The sequence below is a fragment of the Mus caroli genome, unplaced genomic scaffold (assembly GCF_978045245.1).
Source record: "Mus caroli unplaced genomic scaffold, Mus_caroli_1 scaffold_8, whole genome shotgun sequence".
Lineage (NCBI taxonomy): Eukaryota > Metazoa > Chordata > Mammalia > Rodentia > Muridae > Mus > Mus caroli.
The window spans coordinates 124,375,731-124,395,650 of NW_028227263.1; the positions used below are offsets into that span (position 1 = coordinate 124,375,731).

Sequence of the window (19,920 nt, forward strand, 5' to 3'; positions counted from 1 at the left end):
CTGGTGCATCTGAAGACAGCTGCAGTGTACTTATTTATAATAATAAATAAATTAAAAAAAAACTACAATGGCCACAGACCACACAATACTGCAGGGAGGGTTTGGTTTGGGGGATCTGTCTGTCTGTCACAGGGCCTCTCTGTAGTCCTGGTTATTCTGAAACCTGGTACGTAGAACAGACTGTCCTTGAACTCACAGAGATCCTGCCTCTGCCTCCCAAGTTTTAAAGATTTATTGCTTTATGTGTATGAGTGTTTGCCCGTGTGTTTATTTGTCCACCATGTGTGTGCGGGAGCCCACCGAGGCCAGGAAAGGTTGTCAGATCCTGTGGGAAATGTGTTGGGCCAGGTTCTCTGCAAAAGCAGCAGAGGTGCCTAACTGCAAGACCATGTCTCCAGCATACCTCAGAGGATCTGACCCTAGCCCTGATGCCACCTTTCAGGTCTTGGTGGAGGACTGGGTTCCTGGTGAGTGGGTGGGTGCTGAGGCAGATTTCAGACATTTGGGTCTTGGAGTAACGCTTCCCACTCCCAAACCAAATATGGAAGTTTAACAGGGTGTGGAGAACCCCCCCCCATTCTTACATTTATGCATTTGTCATCTTGTTGAATATTTTATTTTTATAGGTTTGTGTGTGTGTGTGTGTGTGTGTGTGTGTGTGTGTGAGAGAGAGAGAGAGAGAGAGAGAGAGAGAGAGAGAGAGAGAGAGAGAACAATGTCCAGAAGGGTCAAAAGAGGACATAGAATTCCCTGGATCTGAAATTACAGGTGGAGGCGGTCAAGACCTCCTGACATGGGTTTTGGGATCCAAGGGTAGGTCCTTGTGCTCTGAACCACCCTCACTGACCACCACATGGGGCATTTTTCTATGTGTGTGTGTGTCCATGTGTGTGTGTGTTTGTGTCCATATGTGGAAGTCAGAGGACAACTTGTGGGAATTGGTTCTCTTTCTGCTCTGTGGGTCCTAGTGGTCTAATTCTGATGGTCAGGCTTGGCAGCAAAAGCCTTTATTGGCTGACCGAGATAGGGTCTCACTGCTGCAGCTCTGGCTAGCTTAGAACTCAGTAAACCAGGCTGGCTTGATGGAACCCACAGAGATCTGCCTGCCTCTCTGCCTCTCTGCCTCTGCCTCCTCCTAGAGACAAAAGGCCAAAAGGCGCAAGACGTGGCCATGTGCGGTCCTTGGATCTCTGTAACTCAGTGCTTAGCCCTGCTGCTCCTTCCCCACCACACTGGATAAGTTTGAGTGTGTGGCCACTGGGGACTCAGGAGCCACCCACAGGAGGGACACTCATCCTTGGTCTCTGGGCAGGGAAGAGCCCAGCCCAGCCACACACAGTTCACATTCTCCTGCCTGGCTTTGCTCTGACTCCACATTCCCCTCATTTCCCAATTTCTGTTCCTCAACTTCCCTGCTGGTGATGTGTCTTCACAGATGCTAACCAGGTCCAGCCAGTGGCCCAGGAGTGACTTGTAAAACAAGTGCCTCACAGTTCCTCTTGGACAGTTACCTGCCCTTCCGGGGAAGGCAGTGCCACTCGGGATGGAGCCACCTGGTGAGGTCACAAGCACCACCCTGGGAAGTGCCAGTTCATGCCTTGCCCACAGAGGGCAGGCTAGGGTGTGGGGACAAAGGCCTGGGATCCCCTGGGGCCTGGGTGCTCCCCTTTGCCTGAGTCAACTTGGCGTCTGCCCTTCATCATCCCTGCCCCCGCAGCCTCACCCACCACCCCCGCAAGCCTCCTACCACCTGGGATGCCAACTTCAGCTGCCAGGATGCAGTCCAAAGGCCTGGCTCCCTGAGGAGGAAGTAGGTGGGTCAGATGGCATTCTCACCTAGCCAGAAATCCAGGACATGAAAGACAGCCCTGGCTTTCCACAGCTTCCTTTATTGCTTCTTTGACTCTGTGTTCCTCACTGACTCCTCCGCTCACTCAGACACTGGTGTAGAAGCTGCCTACTCCAGGAAGCTAGTAGTACCTGCTGTCCCTTGGCTTCCAAAGTCATCAGGGTGTATGGCCATCCCATACCCCATTGGTCTTGAGCCCCTCTTGCCCTCACACCCTCATTAGGTCAGGAGGGATGTTGCTGTCTCCCGTGGCTGGTGTTCTCCATCCCACACCCAAGCAGCCTCTACACTCCTGAAATTTAAGGACTTAGGCCATCGGCCTTGGCTTGCCCCCATGGGTCCGGTCCCGGGTCTGATGTGCCTCTTTACTGTGTCCTGATCCTTGGCCCGCATGGGACGTGCCTGCGGCGATAATGGCTCTGGAACTGGCTTGCGGACCGTCCTGGGATGGGGACTTGGGTGGGCTGGGCGGCTTGAGCGCGCTGACGGCCCTAATGAGGCCCATGCGGCGGCGGATGGAATGGTCCAGGTTGACTGTGCAGCGCAGCAAACTCTGCGCCTCGGCCACGGTGAAGGGGAAATCAGTGCCTAGAAAGCGCTCAAAAAGCTCGGGGTCGCCATCCAGGTCCAATACGTTCTGCAAGGCCTTGGTCATGGTGTGCAGCTCGCGACTGTTGTCACAGAAGACGTCCCAGAGAAGCGCGCGCCCCTCTGGCGCGCCCCCTGCCTGCTGCCGGTCCTCCAGGCATTGCAGCACCCAGCTGAGGCGACAAGGCCACTGGTTAGCGAGGACGACCCAGGCCACCGCGTGGCGCGGTGTGGGTCCCACGCGGTCGGGCTGTTGATGCTGCTGCTGCTGCAACAGGCGCACGGTGATGGGCACCGTGTTGACGATGCGCCGCATGGACACCACGTTGTCGGGCACGTACTCATACAGGCAGTCACCCTCGTCATGCAGGCAGCACAGCGCCTCCTGGATGCGCCGCGCGGCCTCCGCATCCACGCGGCCCTGTGTGCGCTCGGCGTCCTCCTGCGTCTCCACCGCCAGCAGCTGAGTACCCTCGCCTGCGCCCAAGTTCCCGGGGCTCTGCGGCTGTAGTTTGATCGTCAATTCCCGGAACAGCAGATCGTCCCGGCTACGCACCGCATCATGCAGGAACTGCAACTTGGTGCGACGGCCCATGACCGGCACGGAGAAGGGTAGCGTGACTGTGCGGTTGAGGAACAGGTAGCCGTTGTCCGCTGTGCCCTTCATGTTACCCGCGCTCTCCAGGCACGCGGCCAGAATGCTGGGGTCCACCACCAGGATGAAGATGAAGGGAGCGTGGCTGTCGGACAGCAGAGTGTTGATGGCGTTTAGCACGCCCACCACGCGCTCCGGGTAGCACGTGTCCAACCCAGTGACCTCGAGGACCACACGTAGCCGGCGTCGCTGGTAGATCTCCAGGAAGCACAGGAAATCCGTGAGCAGTTCCACCTCCTTCTTCACCTCGCACATGAAGCCCAACTGGCTGCCGAACTTCTCACGCGACACCAGGCGCTCGATCTTCTTGCGCTGGCTCACGAACAGATGCTTGCCCACGGAGTACACGGCCATGAGCAGCCCTGAGCCGGACAGCGTGGTGGCCGCGCCGCCCAGTGCTTTGAGCACGCCACGCTCTCCGTGACCCGGCGCGTGGCCTCCCAGCGACAGGTACAGCAGCCCCACACCCAGGCACAGCGCGGCCAGCAGCGCCAGCAGCGCCAGGCACACGCGACGTCGGCAGTGCCACTCACGTTGGCAGAGGCCATCGCGCGGGCCACAGGGCTTGTTGCCCAGCACCGAGTACACGCTAAAGGGCAGCGCGCCGTAGTGGTGGCGGATGCCCTCGCACAGCGTGGTCACCAGCCCGGCCCACAGCTTGTCGGTGCCCGCGTACTGCCAGGCGCTGAAGCGGATGAACAGGAAGCGCACATTCCTGCGCCGCAGGTGCAGCTCCGTGATCACCGGCTGCAGAAACACCAGGAACCACAGCAGCTTCGGGACGCCCCAGCCGCGCACGCGACGTGGCTGCCACTGCACGCGCTGCAGCTCCTCGCTCTCCCGCTGCGCGGCCTCCTGCTGCATCAGCGCTGGGGGAGAGAAGGCAAGGCGTCAGTGGAGACGCGGGGAGAGGCTGGTGGTGTACATAGGTGGAAGGAAGAGACCTGGAGGTCTAGGACAGAAGTAGGGACCTCCCCGAGAAAGGATGGGAGGGAGGTAGAAAGAGCCAGGACCAGGCAAGAGGGTGAGGCAGCGTGGATGTAACAAGAAAGACAGGACCTTAAGTTGTGGCCATTTCCGGGAATGAATGAAATGACCCGGTACAAGAATATTGATGGATAGAGGAACAGATGAATGAAATGCTGGTAAACAAGAGTATGGATGGATACATGAACAAATGAATGAAATGCCAGGTGCGAGATGATGAATGGATACATGGATGAATGAATGAATGAAATGCTCAGGCACAAGATGAATGAATGGATATGTGAATGAATGGGTGAGATGTGGGAAGAGAATGGACAAGGCAGCAAGTACAGACTGTGTCCCTTCTCTGGGTCATTCCTTGATCCCCCAAATGCCAAGGAGGCGCTGGTGGTATCTGAACAATGGGGTGGTGAGTACTCTGGGACAGGATGTGAGTCCCGTGATGAGTGAGCCGGACTGTCCTCTCCCCTGTGACCTAGCCCATGGCTGGAACTCAGAAACATCCTTCTCTACTTCCTGACCTTTTCTCTCTGGGCAGGGCCTGAACTCCAGCCATGACTGAGCATGGCCAAGGCTGCCATGTGGAACCCGTGTGTACGTCAGGAAGGTTCTTCAGAGTGGGTTTGGTGGGGATGGAGGTGACAGGGAAAAGGCATGACTTGGAAAACAGGGCAGGGACCAGAAACCCTGCTTCCTGTCCCCCACCCACGCTCAATGTATGCGGATACTCACTCGTGATTTTATCCAACATCAAGTGAAGACGGCAGCCGAAGGGAGCATAGAAACCCACCGTCACAGGCACGGGCACGTGACACAGAGTTTTAGCCAGACAGCTGCAGTAGACATCATCCTCTGTCAGGATGTCTAAGGGTGGGAAAGGGAAACTGAGTCACTGAGGTTGGCTGGGTGCCACCCTTCCTCCTCCCATGTGTCCTCCATGCCTTCAGCCCTGTGCTGGCCCCAGCATCCTTCCCCCTCAATCCCCAAGGTGACCCAGGTCAAACCCCTACATGGAAGGGCATCTCTGCTCCTTCTAGGCTCTGGCCCTGTGCTGTGTCCCCAGCTCTGCGGCCCAGAGGCTTATGGGATCTGACTGTCTTGGTCCTACATCTCTTAGCCTGCTCAGCCCCGTATATGCCTGTGTTTCTCCTAGGAAAATCCCATGGGCCTTTCTCATGGCACAAGGCCCTCAGCTGCCAAGACACCCTCACACCCTCAAAAGCCCCCTCCCTGCCCTCACTCCCCATGTCTGCTCTGTTCCTCACAGGGATTTAGGAACTGAGGCCTGTGAGCCTCTTGCCTCTTCTTGTGACAAGACACTAGGAATCATGGAAACAGAGTCATGGACACTGGTCAATGTCCCTGTATCCGATGGCCACTTAGGAAAAAGTTCCTCCTCCAAAGGACCTCAGACACAAGCACCATAATGTCCCCTCTGCAGGGGGGGGCACCCTGTCCCCTGAGAATTGCATCTTGGATCTAGAATCAGGGCGTCTAAAAGGTGGGGCCCAACCGTGGAAGCTGAATCAGCCTTATGGGGTGTAGTGGGCTGCGGGATGGGACAGTGGCTGGTGACAGAGCTAGAAGGAAACCTGGGATAAGGTGAGCTGAGGTGACAGTGACCTGCCTGGACAGGCCTCGTCCCCGGCCATGCCTAATCAATGGGTGCTCTCACTTCGCTAAGCCTCTCTTTTTCTGAGTATGAAACGGGCATCCCAGCCCCAGGCGCCATGCTGTGAGTCCTCACGAATTACCTGTTGCAGCTGTGTCCTTACCTGTCACTACCACTCCCAAGCCTGGTCAGGCTGCTAGCCCCTCCCTCCTCCTGATAGACTCCTGACCCCCTTCTCTGAGGAACACCCCAAGCCTATGCTTGTCTCTTCTTGGCTGTGCCTAATATGACCCAGCCATCTGGGTTGTACCCTAATGAGGTCTGGTATGATAGCCACATTTCAAGTCCGGGACCCCCTTTCCTGCCTGTCTTGTTTGGCCTCAGTGTGGTTGTCACCTAGAGACCCCCTCACTGAGCTCTCTTCCAATGGTGTGCTGTATCAGGTGACCACATCCCCCTCATCCCTGAGTGCTCTCTCCTCCCCACCCAGTCAGTCCCTGCCTCTTCTTTAACCTCTACTCTAGACCTGTGTCACCCCCCCCCTCCGCCCCCAGCTTCAGAGCTGGCCAACAAGCTGCCACAGGTCCTCATCACCCCCTGCCCCTTGTCCTCCCTGGCCTTGTGGGCCAGTGGAGGGAGGCCTAAGAAGAGAGATAGCAACGGCAGGGCACCAGCCAAGGGGCAGGGGCAGAGGCACCGAACACAGGCCTGGCCCAGAAGTCAGGAACCCCAATAGTTGAGGCAGAGACCCAGGAGTTGGGATGAGCACCCTCCTGACAGGGACCAGAGTGCGTGTGGAATGAGGACAGGCCCAAAGTGCCAGCCAGGGAGCGGAAGGCCCAGGCAGAAGCAAGGCAGATAAGGACGCAGCCCCAGAAGGAAGGCCTCAGCTGAGCACCGGCGCCGTAGGAGGTGAAGGAGCCGCAGGCTGCGGGTGCAGGCAGTGGCCGCGCCTCGGTGGGCTCGCTGGGCTCCAGGAGGGCGCCGGCTGCAGAGGGCAGGGCTGGGCCGCTGCTGGCCGTGGCTGATACTGCGGTGGGTGAGGAGGTGACAGGCTGGGGGGCGTTGGCTGGTTCCATGCGGGCAGCGGCGATCGCGGGTGACCCCTTCTGGGCCCCGCGAACTGGACCAAGCCGCTGCCGCAGAGGACTGGGAGGTAGGGGTGGGGGTTGTCGCTGCTGCTGCTGCCGCCGCTGTCGCTGTGGAATGAGGGGCTGGGGACACCGGCGACAGCCGCTGCCACCTCGGTGGCTATGGTAGGTCTGCTGCCAGTGAGCCTGGGGGGACAGCTGATAGGGCCCATGGGTGTGAGTGGCCACTGGGTCCTGGTACCACTGACGGCAGCATCCTAGAAGGAAGGAAGTGGAGGTGACTGGGACTGAGTCCCAGTCCCCCGGGGGACGCTGGCTTGAGCCAGGTTGTGCTGTTTGGTGAGGCTGGATTGGAGCATCCATGGGAGCCCCAGAGGCCCCAGAAGAGAGAGGGGCTCAAAGGACCCAAGGGAAGGGCAGGGGCAGAACACACAGGGTTTGTGTTTTTCAGGGAGGACAGAGAGAGGACACCACTGGATATCTGTGCATCTTGGCATCCTATATTCCACGGGGGTCCCCACTACAGTCTCAGGGTGAGGATGGTTGAGGGCCTGGCTAGCTAGAAGTGGCCAGCGTGGTAACCATGGAGGAAGGAGGGACGGGCCAAGAGCTAGGAAGGCAGGTGGGCCCTGAGCTGCCAGACCCCAGGAGTCTTTGACAGTCTTAACAGAAAGTCACCGGGCCCTCCTCACTTGGTTATTGTGGGAACCTGAGCCACCGACTCATACACACTCAGAGGGGGCCTCCCCTGCTGTCCTCCCTTCTCCTACCATATGGCTCCTCTGGAGGCTGGCTCCTATAGCATGGAGATATGCAGACAGGATTCCCCTGCTCCCACCCCGGGAACACTCAACCTTTGGACTCTACAGGAGACAAGCACGGGGTACACACCTGTTGTCTCAGGTTTGTGGGAAGCTGGGGCAGGAGGAGTGTTTGAATCTAGGTCAAGGCCAGCCTGGGCTATAGAGTGAGACCTTGCCTCTTACCCTTTTCAGTAAAACCAGTCCCACTCTGTAGTCCAGGCTAGCCCGGAACTTGCAACAATCTTCCCATCTCAGCCTGGAAAAATGCTGGGACTCCAGGCATTGTGCCACAATTGGCTCTTGTGGCTTTTCTCCCTGGAGCCCGTTTCTTCCCTTGTGCATAAATTCAGCACCCAGCCACCCCTACCTGCCTCTCCTGACACAACCCACCCCCTCAAAAATGAATCCTTACCTTTTTGGTGCCCCAACTCGGGATCCAAAAAGTAGCGTTCATTGGGGGTCCGGGCGTTCTTGGTGAAGTGCACATTGTAGTTCTTCTGCATGGCGGGCCGTGACTTCAGTGGCCCGGTCCTACATGGAAGGGTCAGTGTTCAGCTTGGTGGGGCCCCTGGCTCCCTAGTTCTAAGATGGCCCCCATGACCTTGGACAGGCAAAAGGCACAGTAAAGATTTGGGGGTGGGGTGTTCCTTGGGTCACTTGGAGCACAGAAGTGAGAAGTAGCATGGTCATATAAAAGACAATGGCCAGATGGCTGGGGGTTACTGTGGGGCCAGGCGGGGAGTGCAGAAGTTGTGGGGGAGGGCTAGAGGATGCAGATGCAGCCTGATCTGGAAGCCACCAAGCTAGACTGAAGTCTAAGAGTTAGAAACTGTCCAACATGGTGGCACATGTCTTTAATCCCAGCACTCAGGAGACAGAGGGAGGGAGACCTCTGAGTTTGAGGCTAGAAAGAGCTACACAGTGAGACCGTCCCTCACAAAGCAAAAGCATAAACAAACAAACAAACATGGGGGTGCTAAACAGGGAGATGGAAAGAAGGGAGGTCTGGGGAACGGTGGCCTTCTGCGGAGTCACAGGCAGCCTCTGGGGGGCAGCGTGTGTGTGCTACAGGCTCAGAGAATGAATCAAAGCTGAGATGGGAAAGATACTGTCCCAGGACGATGAGAATCTGCGTGATTGGGGTTGGGGGGCCAGACCAGTGGCCCCACCTGCCACCGCACGCCCCTACCCCCGCCGATCCCCGCCCCCACCCCGCGTCCATCCCAGCCTGAGCTCTCAGTACCTACCTGGTGGTGGCCCCGCGGCCCCAGCTCCCTGCCCGTGGCCCCGCGCAGGCCTAGCTGGAGCCCAGTGGCGCCCGCTCGGCCGGTTCTCCTGCCGTGTGTCCCCGCCCTTTGGGCAGGCGCCCGGGATGCTGCTCTCTAGGACTGGATGCCCCTGACAGGATGAACCCAGGAGGGGGTGGAGAGTCCACAGCAACCCTCACACCAGATTTCTGGGCACCTCTTCTAGTTGGAAGGAGGCGGAATGAATCTCAAATAGACCCGGTCTGCGAGTTCCTCTGTCACCCAGCTGTGTGACTGTGGGTCAGTGACTTCATCTCTCTGAGCCTCAGCTTCCTCATTGCTGAATAGGCCAGGTTGGCACCTGCTTTTTGAAGTTGTCAAACAGATGAGTCCGCCCAGCTTGGGGCTGGCCCTTCCATACAGGACCAACTGACCCAGTTACCAGGTGCTGCTGTGGGTGCCTCACATGGTACCCAGGCAACAGCACATACAGGGAGGGGCTTCTGAGCCTGACCACTCAGTAGCCCCCTTTATCATCACAACCCACAGAGCTGTGATAGTGCCCACTTCACAAATGAGAAAACTGAGGCCCAGAGACAAAGAGCCCCTTCCTTGCCCCAGACCACACAGAGTAGGGAGTTGAAAGCAGGTGGTGACTTCTGAGGCCCTGCCCTGTGTCTAATAGGACATAGGTGGTGCTGGGCAAAGGGACACTCTATCCTGTTGAACCCTTTCCTCGCATCAGCTGGGGTGGGGTTGGGAAAGCCTTTCTGCTGACAGGGTCTGGCCACCTTCCTCCCATTGTGAAGTTTCTTTTCTGCCAGCTGTCCTTCAAGCCCCTTCTTTAGGAACTGTCCCCTGGGAGACAGGAATTGTATCTAGAGGTGAACTGTGGGGTGGGGTGCCAGCTCCTGCTCACAAGGCTGGGCAGAGATCTGAGGCTCTGGGTCCTGAGAGGGGTGTCTCTATGCAAATTGGGGGACAAAGTTTAGTTGTAAGAAACTGGGGAGGGGCAGGCTAAGGAACACGGCATCTGGACCACACTTTACAGAGGTGGATGCCCTACCCACAGGGACCCAGCTGAGCCTGGCAGCACACATCTGTCATCACTTTGGGAGGCTTGAGACAGGAGGACCATTTATGAGTTCAGGCTACCTGAGCTACATAATGAGACCTGATCTTTTTACTGCCGTTTATGTGTATGAAGGTTTTGCTTGCATTTATGTGAGGTCAGAACACGTCATTGGATCCTCTGGAACTGAAGTTATGGGTGGTTGTGAGCCACCGTGTGGGTGATGGGATTCAAACCTGGGTCCTCAGCAAGAGCAACAAACACTCTTAACTTCTGATACATCTGCCCCACCCTGAGAGGCCTTGGCTTAGGGGCGTCGAATTGGAGCAATGGCTTAGTAGTTAACAGGGTCAACTGCTCTTTCAGAGGACTAGATTCAGCACTTTAGCGCGCGTGCGCAAACACACACACAAGCCAGCAGCCTTGTTACTTCTCAGCCACTTCAGTTTGCAGTCCCTTGGCCTGGATGCTTACCCATGCAGCAATGGGCAGCAGAATCCAGGCTTAAGCCCAAGGGCAGCCCAGATGCTACAAATACAATCAGAACGAGGTGGCAGGGTGTTAACTGCTGGGCTGGGGGCAGCCCCAGACTTGTTGGCTGGCAGAGCCCATGAGCTGGGCCAGGTGTGCCCAGAGCTCACAGGGTGGGTGTGGGTGTGGAGTAACGTGTGATAAGCCACTGCACAGGTCTGTTTGCACATAAAGAACCTTTACTGAACATATGTCATCTGGGTGATGCCCTAATGTCCCTCCATGCTGACTTGGAACTCAGGGATGGCCCCACCTCCCAGGACCCTCCCGGCACTTTCATTCCCTTGTCTGAAGCACATGCGACCTGCAAAGGTGAGCAGTGAGGCAGGGTCAGGTGCCACATTCCGAGGCTAAGCTTAGGGAGGGCAAGCCTGGCGTCTGGGGTCCTCAGGACTTCTGGATCACCACCTGGAACTTACCTGGAACAGAAGAGCCAAGACAGAAACCCGTGAGAGGGCTCTCTCTGCACCCCACTCTGCACCAACAGCCCAAGTGGCCCCAGCTGTGAGTGGGTCGCAGGGGTACCGCCCCACCCAACTGGCCCGCATTCCAGACCACAGGGGAGCCCAGAGGCAGGAGGGCTAGCCTGAGCTCCTGACATGTCTTGCCCATTGAGTCCAGCTCTTCACAGTGGCAGGAGGAGTCATCTAAGCCTAGCAGTACCCTATGGGGTCAAGATAATAGCAGACGGGTGCTGAGTCCACTGTTCCAAGCCGTCAGGAACCTGGCCAGGGTATGAGATGTCCCACTGGGTCTTATGCCCACTTCTTCTCTTAGAGGTACCTCAGGGATGCAGGCTGGGCATATGATTCCATTCATGTTACCTGTCTCTGGGCCTCAAATTTCATGTCACATACAGTTTGGTAATCTGGTTCCCCTTCCCAGCACTGATGAGGGGCCAAGGATGCGGAAGCCCCAAAGCCTACACCACATTTAAGGGAAACAAAGCACCCCGCCCCCCGTAACTTACAGGCGGGCAGGGATGCCACGGAGGCGGTGACCAGGCTCTGGAAGCCCAATGTATGGAGGGCGCCGCAAAGAAGGCCGCAGGTGAAGGCCAGGAACTGGGGTGGGGGCGGGGGACAGAACACTGTGGGAAGAGGGAGGCCAGGCCCCAGCCCCACAAGAGGCGTAGCAGGGGTGGGTAGATGGGCACGTCCCGTCCCTCACCCAATACCTTGGGGGCTTCCTCTAGATACTGTGGCCCCGAGCCCATGGTGACGAGGAGGGGGAAGCTGTTGTCCTGCAGCACATAGGTCCCCTGGCAACAGAAAAGAGCCAGAGGGCAGGGAAGGACCCCAGTATACCCACAGACCCAGCATTCAATCCTTTGGGGGCATGTGGGACACCCTGTCATTGGCATGTGGGCCATGTGGCATTAGGAAGCAGTCCCTGCCTGGTAGGGTGCTGGGAGAGGCCCAATCTCTGGCTCCTGATGTGGTGGCAGGAATGAGCACAGGGTGGGTATTCAGTGGGGACTACTGGGACTTGCCTGGTTGAGCCCACTAGTTGACTGTGCAGGGGTCACTCCTGAGGGGCAGGCTGAAGTTGAAGAAACACCCCTGCCACCCACTGCGGTCCTGTCCTCCCTTAGGGGCTCCGAGGAGAAGGGGTAGGTGGTAATGGCAGTCTAGGGTTCTTGCCTCCTATGTCCCCAGTGGGCCCTGGTGGAAGTTCCAGTTACCCTAAGCTGGAAGCCAGGTGCCGGAGCCGGGCTCGCACACCCACCTGGTGGTTGGTGCGGAGTCCATCGGCGTGCTTCTGGAATGTGGCCGCCCACAGATCTCTGCACAGGAACTTGAGGGCATCTAACTCCTCCCTAAAGGCCGGTGTCTCCCGGGGCAGCCTGCATGAGGATGTGGAACAAAGCCTGGCCCACACCGTACATGCGTGGGCCCGTGAAATCTTCCCCACCCTAGGTCTTGTCAGCAGGAACCCCAACGTCAGTTCTGCCCACCCTCCCAAGCAGCAGAGGAAGGCAGGTGGGGCTGGCTCTCACCTCTCACCCAGAGCCTGGCCCACGCGGAAGCCCAGGCCCTCCAGGACGGACAGGCTCTTCCTCTTTCCCTGGAAGGCCAAGAAAGGGAGGCTCAGGAGGTCACACAGGCCTCTTCCCCATGCTCGGTTCTCTGGGCCAGGGAAGCTCAGCTTCCATATCCTTCTATCAGATCCCTGGCGGCAGTGCTGCTCTCCTGCCCAGGTTGAAGGCTGAGTCCCTCAGCCCAGTCCCTTTTGCCTGCCCCAACCCCATGCTGTCCCTGTGAGATTGGGGTCCAGCTGCCAAGTTCACCTAGGAATGCCATTTGCCTTCAGCCTGGAGGCAGTGGCAGGGGGTAGAGGATTGGACGGTGGGGGTGGGGTGGGGAGGCGTGAGGGGGTGGATGACAACTAAGGCTTCAGAAGGGTTAAGAAGCTGCCTAGTGCCAGGCATGGTGGCGCACGCCTTTAATCCCAGCACTCGGGAGGCAGAGGCAGGCAGATTTCTGAGTTCGAGGCCAGCCTGGTCTACAGAGTGAGTTCCAGGACAGCCAGGGCTACACAGAGAAACCCTGTCTCACCAACAACAAGCTGCCCCTGACCTTCACATTCATGCTGTGGACCATTCCCTACAAAATAAACGAATGCAATTAAAGTCATATCACTGAGGAGCCAGGCCTCTCCCAAACAGGCAGAGAGGGGGCTTCCCCTAGGAAGATGGTGAGGGGAGCTGTGGTAGCTTCCTCCAGCATGTTGGAGGAGGAAACGGCTGGCTTTGATGGTAGATCATGTGAAGAAGACAGACAAGGATGCATGTGCACGCACGCACGCACGCGGGCACACCCCCACCCCCCACCATGACTTACAGGGCAGCACCTGGGAAACCCCTGTTGAATCAGTCGCTTTGTGCTGGTGTTATCTACTGTTCTGAGTGCTTGGGTTGAGATACACCCTGATACTTCCCACATGTAGGGAGTCCATCAGTAAGATGGGGTGGGACTAAATGTCTGCGTCTTAGTTTCTTTGTGTGCAAAAGGAAGGCAGCCCTAGTAACTGTCCCTTGGGATCCTCAGGGAAATTCAAGCCATAAGTCACTTTGTCTTATTGTGATGCTCTGTACAGCATCTGTGTCCATCAGAGGAGGTGACGACCCCTGGCCAACGTGATACCATTAGCTGGGGAAAGAACCCCATTAAGGAGGTGGCTGTGTTTCAAGGCTCTAGAACCTAGAATTGCCTGGCGTTGGGCGAGCCTGGGGTACCTGGGGGCCACTGCTTCCCTCAGAGTTTACACCAGCTCTATCACAAAGCTCTATCACCTGTGTCTATGTTCCCTACTGTGACAAACAAGGAAAGTCCAACTCCCTGTGGCTCAAGCTGTCTCAATGTTCCCCAGAAGTTCTACTGCCAGGGGGTAGATTTCTGCCCAGCTCTTGTGCTGATTAAGGCTTATTATAAATATAAAAGTGTCTTCTATCTGGAACCCCCAATTAATATTAAATATTTAACACAACAGTGACAGAGACACAGAAGGTGCCCTCAGACCCCCTGGCTGCAGACACAGGGCAGGCCCAGCAGACCAGCCAAGAGAGCAGAGGGGCCTGAAGGGTCATCAGAAGCTCAAGTCTCCTTCCACAGACTCAACACTCCCTGGGGTGGACATCCTGGACTGTGACCTGGATACAGTGCCCTCACTTCCCCACACGGGCACTACCTCCTCGCAGTGATGGTGACAGAGACACCAACTGAGGTCAGTACTGGCCTCCCTCTGCCTGTCCCTGGGCAAGGATCAATTAAGTATCTGCTGACCTGAAAGGACTGGAGTGGCAGGGTCAGGGGTGAGAGGACAATAGAATGTAGGGGGGAAGAGGCAGAGACGGCGGGCAGAGGAAGAAGCCCCTACCCCAGACATCTTACTGACATGGGGACAGCAGAGCCTCCAAAGGTTCTTGGATATTTTGAGTCTCTTATATTCCTGGAGGAGACAAAGCAGGGACCCTACTGACCCCTAAAAACAGAGCAGAGTGGCCAGTCGCTCTGTTTCTAGGGCTGACCTGCCGGTCACGTGATCATGGGTGGGAAAACCAGGCAATACATAAAGAGAGCATGCTGGGAGAAATGTGATCTGAGCTGGGACATGTGACATACAATAAAAAGCAAAGATCAGGGCCAGGTGGTAGAGGCAGGCGGATTTCTGAGTTCAAGGCCAGCCTGGTCTACAGAGTGAGTTCCAGGACAGCCAGGGCTACATAGAGAAACCCTGTCTCGAAAAACCAAAAAAAAAAAAAAAAAAAAAAAAAAAAAGCAAGGCTCAGTTGGGTCAGGCAAGCCTCTACCCAGGGACAAATTCTGGAGGCGAGGGGCTGAGTATATTTTTTTGATTCTCCCCGGGGCCTGTGAAGCTTCCAAAACCCCAGTCCTGAAAATCCAAGACAAGTCATTTGCCTCAGGTGTTGGTCTAAAGACCTGAGCACTTGACCTCTACAGGTAAAATTGCAAAAGTCCTTCTATGAAATGAAGTGTTTACATAATAGCCCACACACATTCTCCCACAGATCTTGCTTTATTTTGTTGTGTTAAGGATAAAACCTAGCTCATCGCTGTGCCATTCTAAGCAGGTGCTAATCTGCTGAGCCACACCCACAACCCCTCACTGGGGGATTCTAGGCAGGAGCGCCACTGCTGAGCCAAACCCTAGCTTTCTTATAGACTATAAATCCTTTCTAGATGATTATAATGCTAATACAATGTAGTTACTATACAGTTATACCATACTGTTTAGAAAAAAATTTTAAAGTTTGTAAATAATCATTAGAGACGTAATTAACTAAAACAACATCTCTGCATCCAATTCCAGCCCTTGGGAAGTACAGGCAGCAGGATCAAGAGTGGAACAGTATATAAGTGAGATGAGATATCCTTTGTTGTTGTTTTTGTTTTTTTGAGACAGGGTTTCTCTGTGTAGCCCTGGCTGTCCTGGAACTCACTCTGTAGACCAGGCTGGCCTTGAACTCAGAAATCCACTTGCCTCTGCCTCCCAAGTGCTGGGATTAAAGGCATGCGCCACCACTGATGCAGCATTCTGGGATGCAGAGGCTGACTGTACCACACTGGAGGCACAATGTGCAAACCAGACACAGGAGGGCCCATAATCCTAGTACTTTCCAGGCAGAGGCAGGAGGATCACCAGAAGCCAGCCTGGGTCATACAGTGAAAACCTGCTTCAAGAGTCAGGTTGGGGTAGGGATACTCAGGGAAGAAAAGAGAGAGCAGAGCAGTCTCTGCAGCAGGTCTTGAACTCCCACGCAGTCATGGAAGTTCAAGCTGCCATGTAGCCTATAAAATCAGTGAGGCAGCCGGGCGTGGTGGCACAGGCCTTTAATCCCAGCACTTGGGAGGCAGAGGCAGGCGGATTTCTGAGTTTGAGGCCAGCCTGGTCCAGAGAGTGAGTTCCAGGACAGCCAGGGCTACACAGAGAAACCCTGTCTGGAACCCCCCTCCAAAAAAAAAAAAAAAATCAGGGAGGCTCCTGAGACCTGATGCTCGGGCCACACTTCCACTAACTCTATTACCTCAGTTGTAGGGCCCCCAGTACAGACACAGTCGGTGGCAGCAGTTAGGAGCTACGAGGAGAGCCCTGGGCAAACTCATATCTGTGCAGGCTCACAGAAAGCTATTTTAATCTCTTTTTTAGAGTCAAGGTGACACAGAGCAGAGAGGAAGCAGGCTCCCTCCTTCCCAGAGCATGTACCTCTGCACAAAGCAGCTTCTTCATGACCTCCCTAGGATGGGAAGGAAGACAATGGGAGGTGGGTGGGAGTATGACACACAGGAAGGCACAAAGGAACACATAAGTGGTGGTAACTATTATTGATTACAATATTTCAGTGATCCCAGCGCCACCTTCCACATTACCGGGTGGGGTCTTTACTCATTACAGGGGCAAATCCATACTAAAAAACTCACTGTGTGCTGGGGTGTAGCGCGATCAGCACGCACTTTATCCCAGCACACAGGCAGAGGGGACAGATGAGACCCGGTATGACTGAGGGTGCATTTTCTAAGGAGGAAACCGAAGGATAGGAAGATTAAAGATGTTGAGTTGCATACTAAGTGGGTGGTGAGGCGAGTCCTCATCTGAGCCCAATAACAGCCAATTACCCTAATTATCAACGGCGCCCCAGGACGAGGCCTGGAACTGAGCGCCTTGACCCGAGTCATCTCGCTCCGCCTCAGCAATGACCTGCCATAAGGCTCGATCACACCCCACTTCTCCACCCCGAGGCCACGGCGTGCCGCTCACCCCCGAGCCAGGGTCCGGGTCCGGGGCCCACAGCTCCGCCACCATCTCGGTGTGCAGAAACTCGAATAGCACCGCGTCCGCCATACGCCGCCTCGCGACCCTCACACCTGGCCAACGCTTCCGGCTCCCATTGGTCAGCTCGGGAGGTAGGCCCGATCTGATTGGTGATCCTATTTAGCCCCGCCTACTTCTTGAAAGCGAGGAGGCGGGTCCACCGAGCCCCTTCCTTCGCCGCGCTGCTAACATCTTCCGCCCTTACTTCGCTTTTCCCTCCCTGTTTCCGAGTCTTCGGACATCCAATTGGCTGAGTCTCTGATTCCTATGAGGGTCCAAGTTTAAAAAAAACTAATTCACGCGTTACACAGAATTTTCCTAAATACATAAGCAAATAAATAAATAAACCCACACTACGGAAGCGACTTGTCTAACCGCTTTCCTATTGGCCATACCTCGACTCACGTGACGCTACGAGAGTCCGGCTCACTTCCGCCAGGCAGCGGACCCCTCGGGCTCGGAGCCTCGGAGACCGGGTATGGCCTTCCTTCCGGGACTCTGGTGTCGGTGGCTCTTGTTAAGTGTCCCCTCGGGCGGCTGTCCTTTCTGTGTTTGCCCTGGTGCCTATTGCGGCCGAGTGCTCGCTGGCCAGGAGGACAGTGTAGGGTGTGGTCTGTGCTGGTGGGACTCTGGGAACTCTTGGTTACAAAGCTTTTAAAACCTACTTTATTATTGTCAGTATTTTTTTGAGACAAGTTCTCACTATGTATGTAGTGCTGGATGGCCTGGCACTATTGTAGATCAGGCTGATCTCGAACTCACAGAGATCTTCCTGCCTCTCCTACAGTTCTGGGAATTAAAGTCCGTATTATTATTATTTTTTATATTATTTAATGTATATATACGCGTGCGTCTCTAGCACGCGTGTAGCGCTCAGAGGACAACTGTACGGGCCTCAGTTCGCTTCTTCCATCATGTGGGTCCCTGGGTTCGAACTCTTGGCGTCAGGCTTGATGGCAAATGCCTTTTCCCAGCTGAGCCATCTCGCGGGACCTAGTTCTAAGGTTTTGCCTGGCCGGTCCTTGGTTTCCCCGGTGTGCACACGAATGATACAGAGGTGCACAATTCCAACCCATGTGTACACAAGAGGAAACTGAGGCCAAGTCAGGACTCGCTGGGGATGGCGGTGAAGGGGCTGGGACTCGGGACCTCACGTCCGTTCAACTCCTCTTCTCCAGCTCCGTGCCATGGAGTCATCCCAGAATCGGCGGAGAAGGCCGCGGACAGTGGTACCTGGGGAAGCTGCGGAGACCGAGTCGGAGCTGTCTGCATCCTCGTCCGAGGAGGAACTATACCTGGGTCCCTCGGGCCCTACGCGCGGCCGTCCCACGGGGCTGCGTGTGGCCGGGGAGGCGGCGGAGACCGACTCGGAGCCTGAGCCCGAGCCCACGGTTGTGCCGGTCGACCTGCCCCCGCTCGTGGTGCAGCGCGATGCGGCGGAGACGTGGGGCACCGAGGAGACCCCTGCCATGGCGCCTGCGCGCTCGCTGCTGCAGCTCCGGTTGGCTGAGAGCCAGACGCGCCTGGACCACGACGTAGCGGCTGCGGTGAGCGGCGTGTACCGCCGTGCGGGTCGCGATGTGGCCGCCCTGGCGGGGAGGCTGGCAGCTGCTCAGGCCACCGGGCTGGCAGCCGCCCACAGCGTGCGCCTGGCCCGCGGGGACCTCTGCGCGCTCGCCGAGCGCCTGGATATCGTGGCTGGCTGTCGCCTGCTGCCGGACATACGAGGGGTTCCTGGTATCGAGCCCGAGCAGGACCCGGGACCTAGAGCCTAGGCTCTATGTCACTCTGTGTCCCCCACCTGACTCTGCCTCTTGGTGAACATTCATACCACCTGTGGCATCTGACTCTGTTTTTGTTCCTGGATCGCCGAGGCCTCCAATGCGTGGTAGCATTTGATCAATGCCGACAGAAGCCGAATCCTTGCATCTTCTTTGATATTCTTAGCACAATTCCGGGATCCCCAATCCAAGACTCGGCCCAGGTTCTGTGGCTATCAAGTAGCTTAGCCCCTATCCCTTCATTCTGGTCCTGTTTCCTAAATTCAGCTTTACTCTTGGGCAAAGCCGGAGGTTTCCTTTCGTTTGTTGAGCCTCTCTGAATTTAGGCTTTGGGGGGTAGTGGTGTCTCTCTAGTTTACATCCCTAAATGATCACTCCTGATCCGAGGATACCTTCTTCTTACACATACCCCTCTTACACACAGATCGCTTTGGCCAAATGCAGACCAACCTAGGGCCTGGGTAGCAACCCTAATTCTTAGGCCTTTGGGTTAGGGGCAGTGCCCCCTGGTGTTTTGATCGCTATAGAGACGTGACGCCACAAATACAAATCTACCACTCACTGTGTCTCTTTCTGGATGCTAAAAGGACTTGGATTCTGACCTCTATGGGCCCCGAGGATAACAGGTTCTTTTTGCCTCTTTGGGTTTGGCTTTTTGGGTGTCTTTTGGCCACTCCTTTTGTTTCTGTCTTAATGAGGATTCAGTGACCTTATGTGGAAGGGAGCTTGGGTGGTGGGGTGAGACTGTAGCTCAGTGGTGTTGTGTACGCTTAGTATGGGCGGCCCAGGGTTCAATTCCTAGGACCACCCTGCTTCAAAAGAAACAAACAAGCACATTTTTTTAAAATTTTATTTAATTTTATTTTTTTTTTTGTTTTTCAAGACAGGGTTTCTCTGTGCAGTCCTGGCCGTCCTGGAACTCACTTTGTAGACCAGGCTGGCCTCAAACTCAGAAATTCACCTGCCTCTGCCTCCCAAGTGCTGGGATTAAAGGCGTGTGCCACCACTGCCCGGCCAAACTAGCACATTCTTAGATGCCTGTGTCCCCTTTAAAAATTTACCCGGGGTGGGGAGTGGGGTGGGGCTGGAGAGTTAAGAGCACTGACTGCTCTTCCAGAGGTCCTGAGTTCAAACCCCAGTAACCACATGGTGGCTCACAACCATCTGTAATGGGATCTGACTCTCTCTTCTGGTGTGTCTGAAGACAGCTACAGTGTACTTACATATAATAAATAAATTATTAAACTAACCAGCTGATGTGCTATTTTGTTTTTACATCTACTAGAGTCAGGGTTTTATTGGAAATTAGGCGTGGAGATGGGGGATTTAGCTCAGGGTTACAGCTCTTGCCTAGCAAGTGCAAGGCCCTGG

The 19,920-nt window shown here is 55.8% G+C and overlaps 3 protein-coding genes across 6 annotated transcripts; 1 reads left to right on the forward strand and 2 right to left on the reverse strand.

Moving 5' to 3' along the window:
- Window positions 1–1,871: 1,871 nt before the first annotated feature.
- Window positions 1,872–8,745, reverse strand: Nkpd1 (NTPase KAP family P-loop domain containing 1). Of its 2 annotated transcripts, XM_021168308.3 has the most exons (4): window positions 7,998–8,745; window positions 6,590–7,039; window positions 4,812–4,943; window positions 1,872–3,961 (listed from the first exon to the last, which is right to left on the reverse strand). In XM_021168308.3, exons 1-4 carry the CDS (start codon window positions 8,086–8,088, stop codon window positions 2,157–2,159), a joined length of 2,478 nt encoding a protein of 825 aa, XP_021023967.1. In that variant the 5' UTR covers window positions 8,089–8,745; the 3' UTR covers window positions 1,872–2,156. The 2 variants fall into 2 exon arrangements, with proteins under 2 accessions (XP_021023967.1, XP_029335066.1); XM_029479206.2 differs by lacking the exon at window positions 6,590–7,039.
- A 1,987-nt stretch (window positions 8,746–10,732) lies between these two features.
- On the reverse strand, window positions 10,733–16,863 carry Trappc6a (trafficking protein particle complex subunit 6A). Of its 3 annotated transcripts, none has more exons than XM_085842088.1 (7): window positions 16,715–16,863; window positions 12,435–12,502; window positions 12,164–12,281; window positions 11,613–11,696; window positions 11,406–11,499; window positions 11,044–11,099; window positions 10,735–10,854 (listed from the first exon to the last, which is right to left on the reverse strand). In XM_085842088.1, the coding sequence occupies exons 1-6, from the start codon at window positions 16,796–16,798 to the stop codon at window positions 11,089–11,091; spliced, it is 459 nt and encodes a 152-aa protein (XP_085698214.1). In that variant the 5' UTR covers window positions 16,799–16,863; the 3' UTR covers window positions 10,735–10,854; window positions 11,044–11,088. The 3 variants fall into 3 exon arrangements, 2 of the variants coding, with proteins under 2 accessions (XP_021023296.1, XP_085698214.1); XR_002378369.3 differs by having other exon boundaries at window positions 10,748–10,854; window positions 11,035–11,099; XM_021167637.3 differs by lacking the exon at window positions 11,044–11,099 and having other exon boundaries at window positions 10,733–10,854.
- Window positions 16,864–17,024: 161 nt separating this feature from the next.
- Window positions 17,025–19,789, forward strand: Bloc1s3 (biogenesis of lysosomal organelles complex 1 subunit 3). The gene is made up of 2 exons (XM_021168103.3): window positions 17,025–17,244; window positions 17,947–19,789. Exon 2 carries the CDS (start codon window positions 17,956–17,958, stop codon window positions 18,541–18,543), a length of 588 nt encoding a protein of 195 aa, XP_021023762.1. The 5' UTR covers window positions 17,025–17,244; window positions 17,947–17,955; the 3' UTR covers window positions 18,544–19,789.
- The last annotated feature ends 131 nt before the right edge of the window (window positions 19,790–19,920 follow it).

Excerpts from the sequence above, each read along its gene's own strand:
- Nkpd1 (XM_021168308.3), bottom strand. The coding sequence starts at position 8,088 with ATGCAGAAGAACTACAATGTGCACTTCACCAAGAACGCCCGGACCCCC. Across the intron at positions 4,944-6,589 it reads CTTCACCTCCTACGGCGCCG|ACATCCTGACAGAGGATGAT; the intron begins GTGCTCAGCTGA and ends TCCCACCCTTAG. Across the intron at positions 3,962-4,811 it reads GATGTTGGATAAAATCACGA|CGCTGATGCAGCAGGAGGCC; the intron begins GTGAGTATCCGC and ends TCTCTCCCCCAG.
- Trappc6a (XM_021167637.3), bottom strand. The coding sequence starts at position 16,798 with ATGGCGGACGCGGTGCTATTCGAGTTTCTGCACACCGAGATGGTGGCG. Across the intron at positions 11,697-12,163 it reads GACTCCGCACCAACCACCAG|GGGACCTATGTGCTGCAGGA; the intron begins GTGGGTGTGCGA and ends TTCTGTTGCCAG. Across the intron at positions 10,855-11,405 it reads CGTGGCATCCCTGCCCGCCT|GTAAGTTCCAGGTGGTGATC; the intron begins GTAAGTTACGGG and ends CTTCTGTTCCAG.
- Bloc1s3 (XM_021168103.3), top strand. The coding sequence starts at position 17,956 with ATGGAGTCATCCCAGAATCGGCGGAGAAGGCCGCGGACAGTGGTACCT.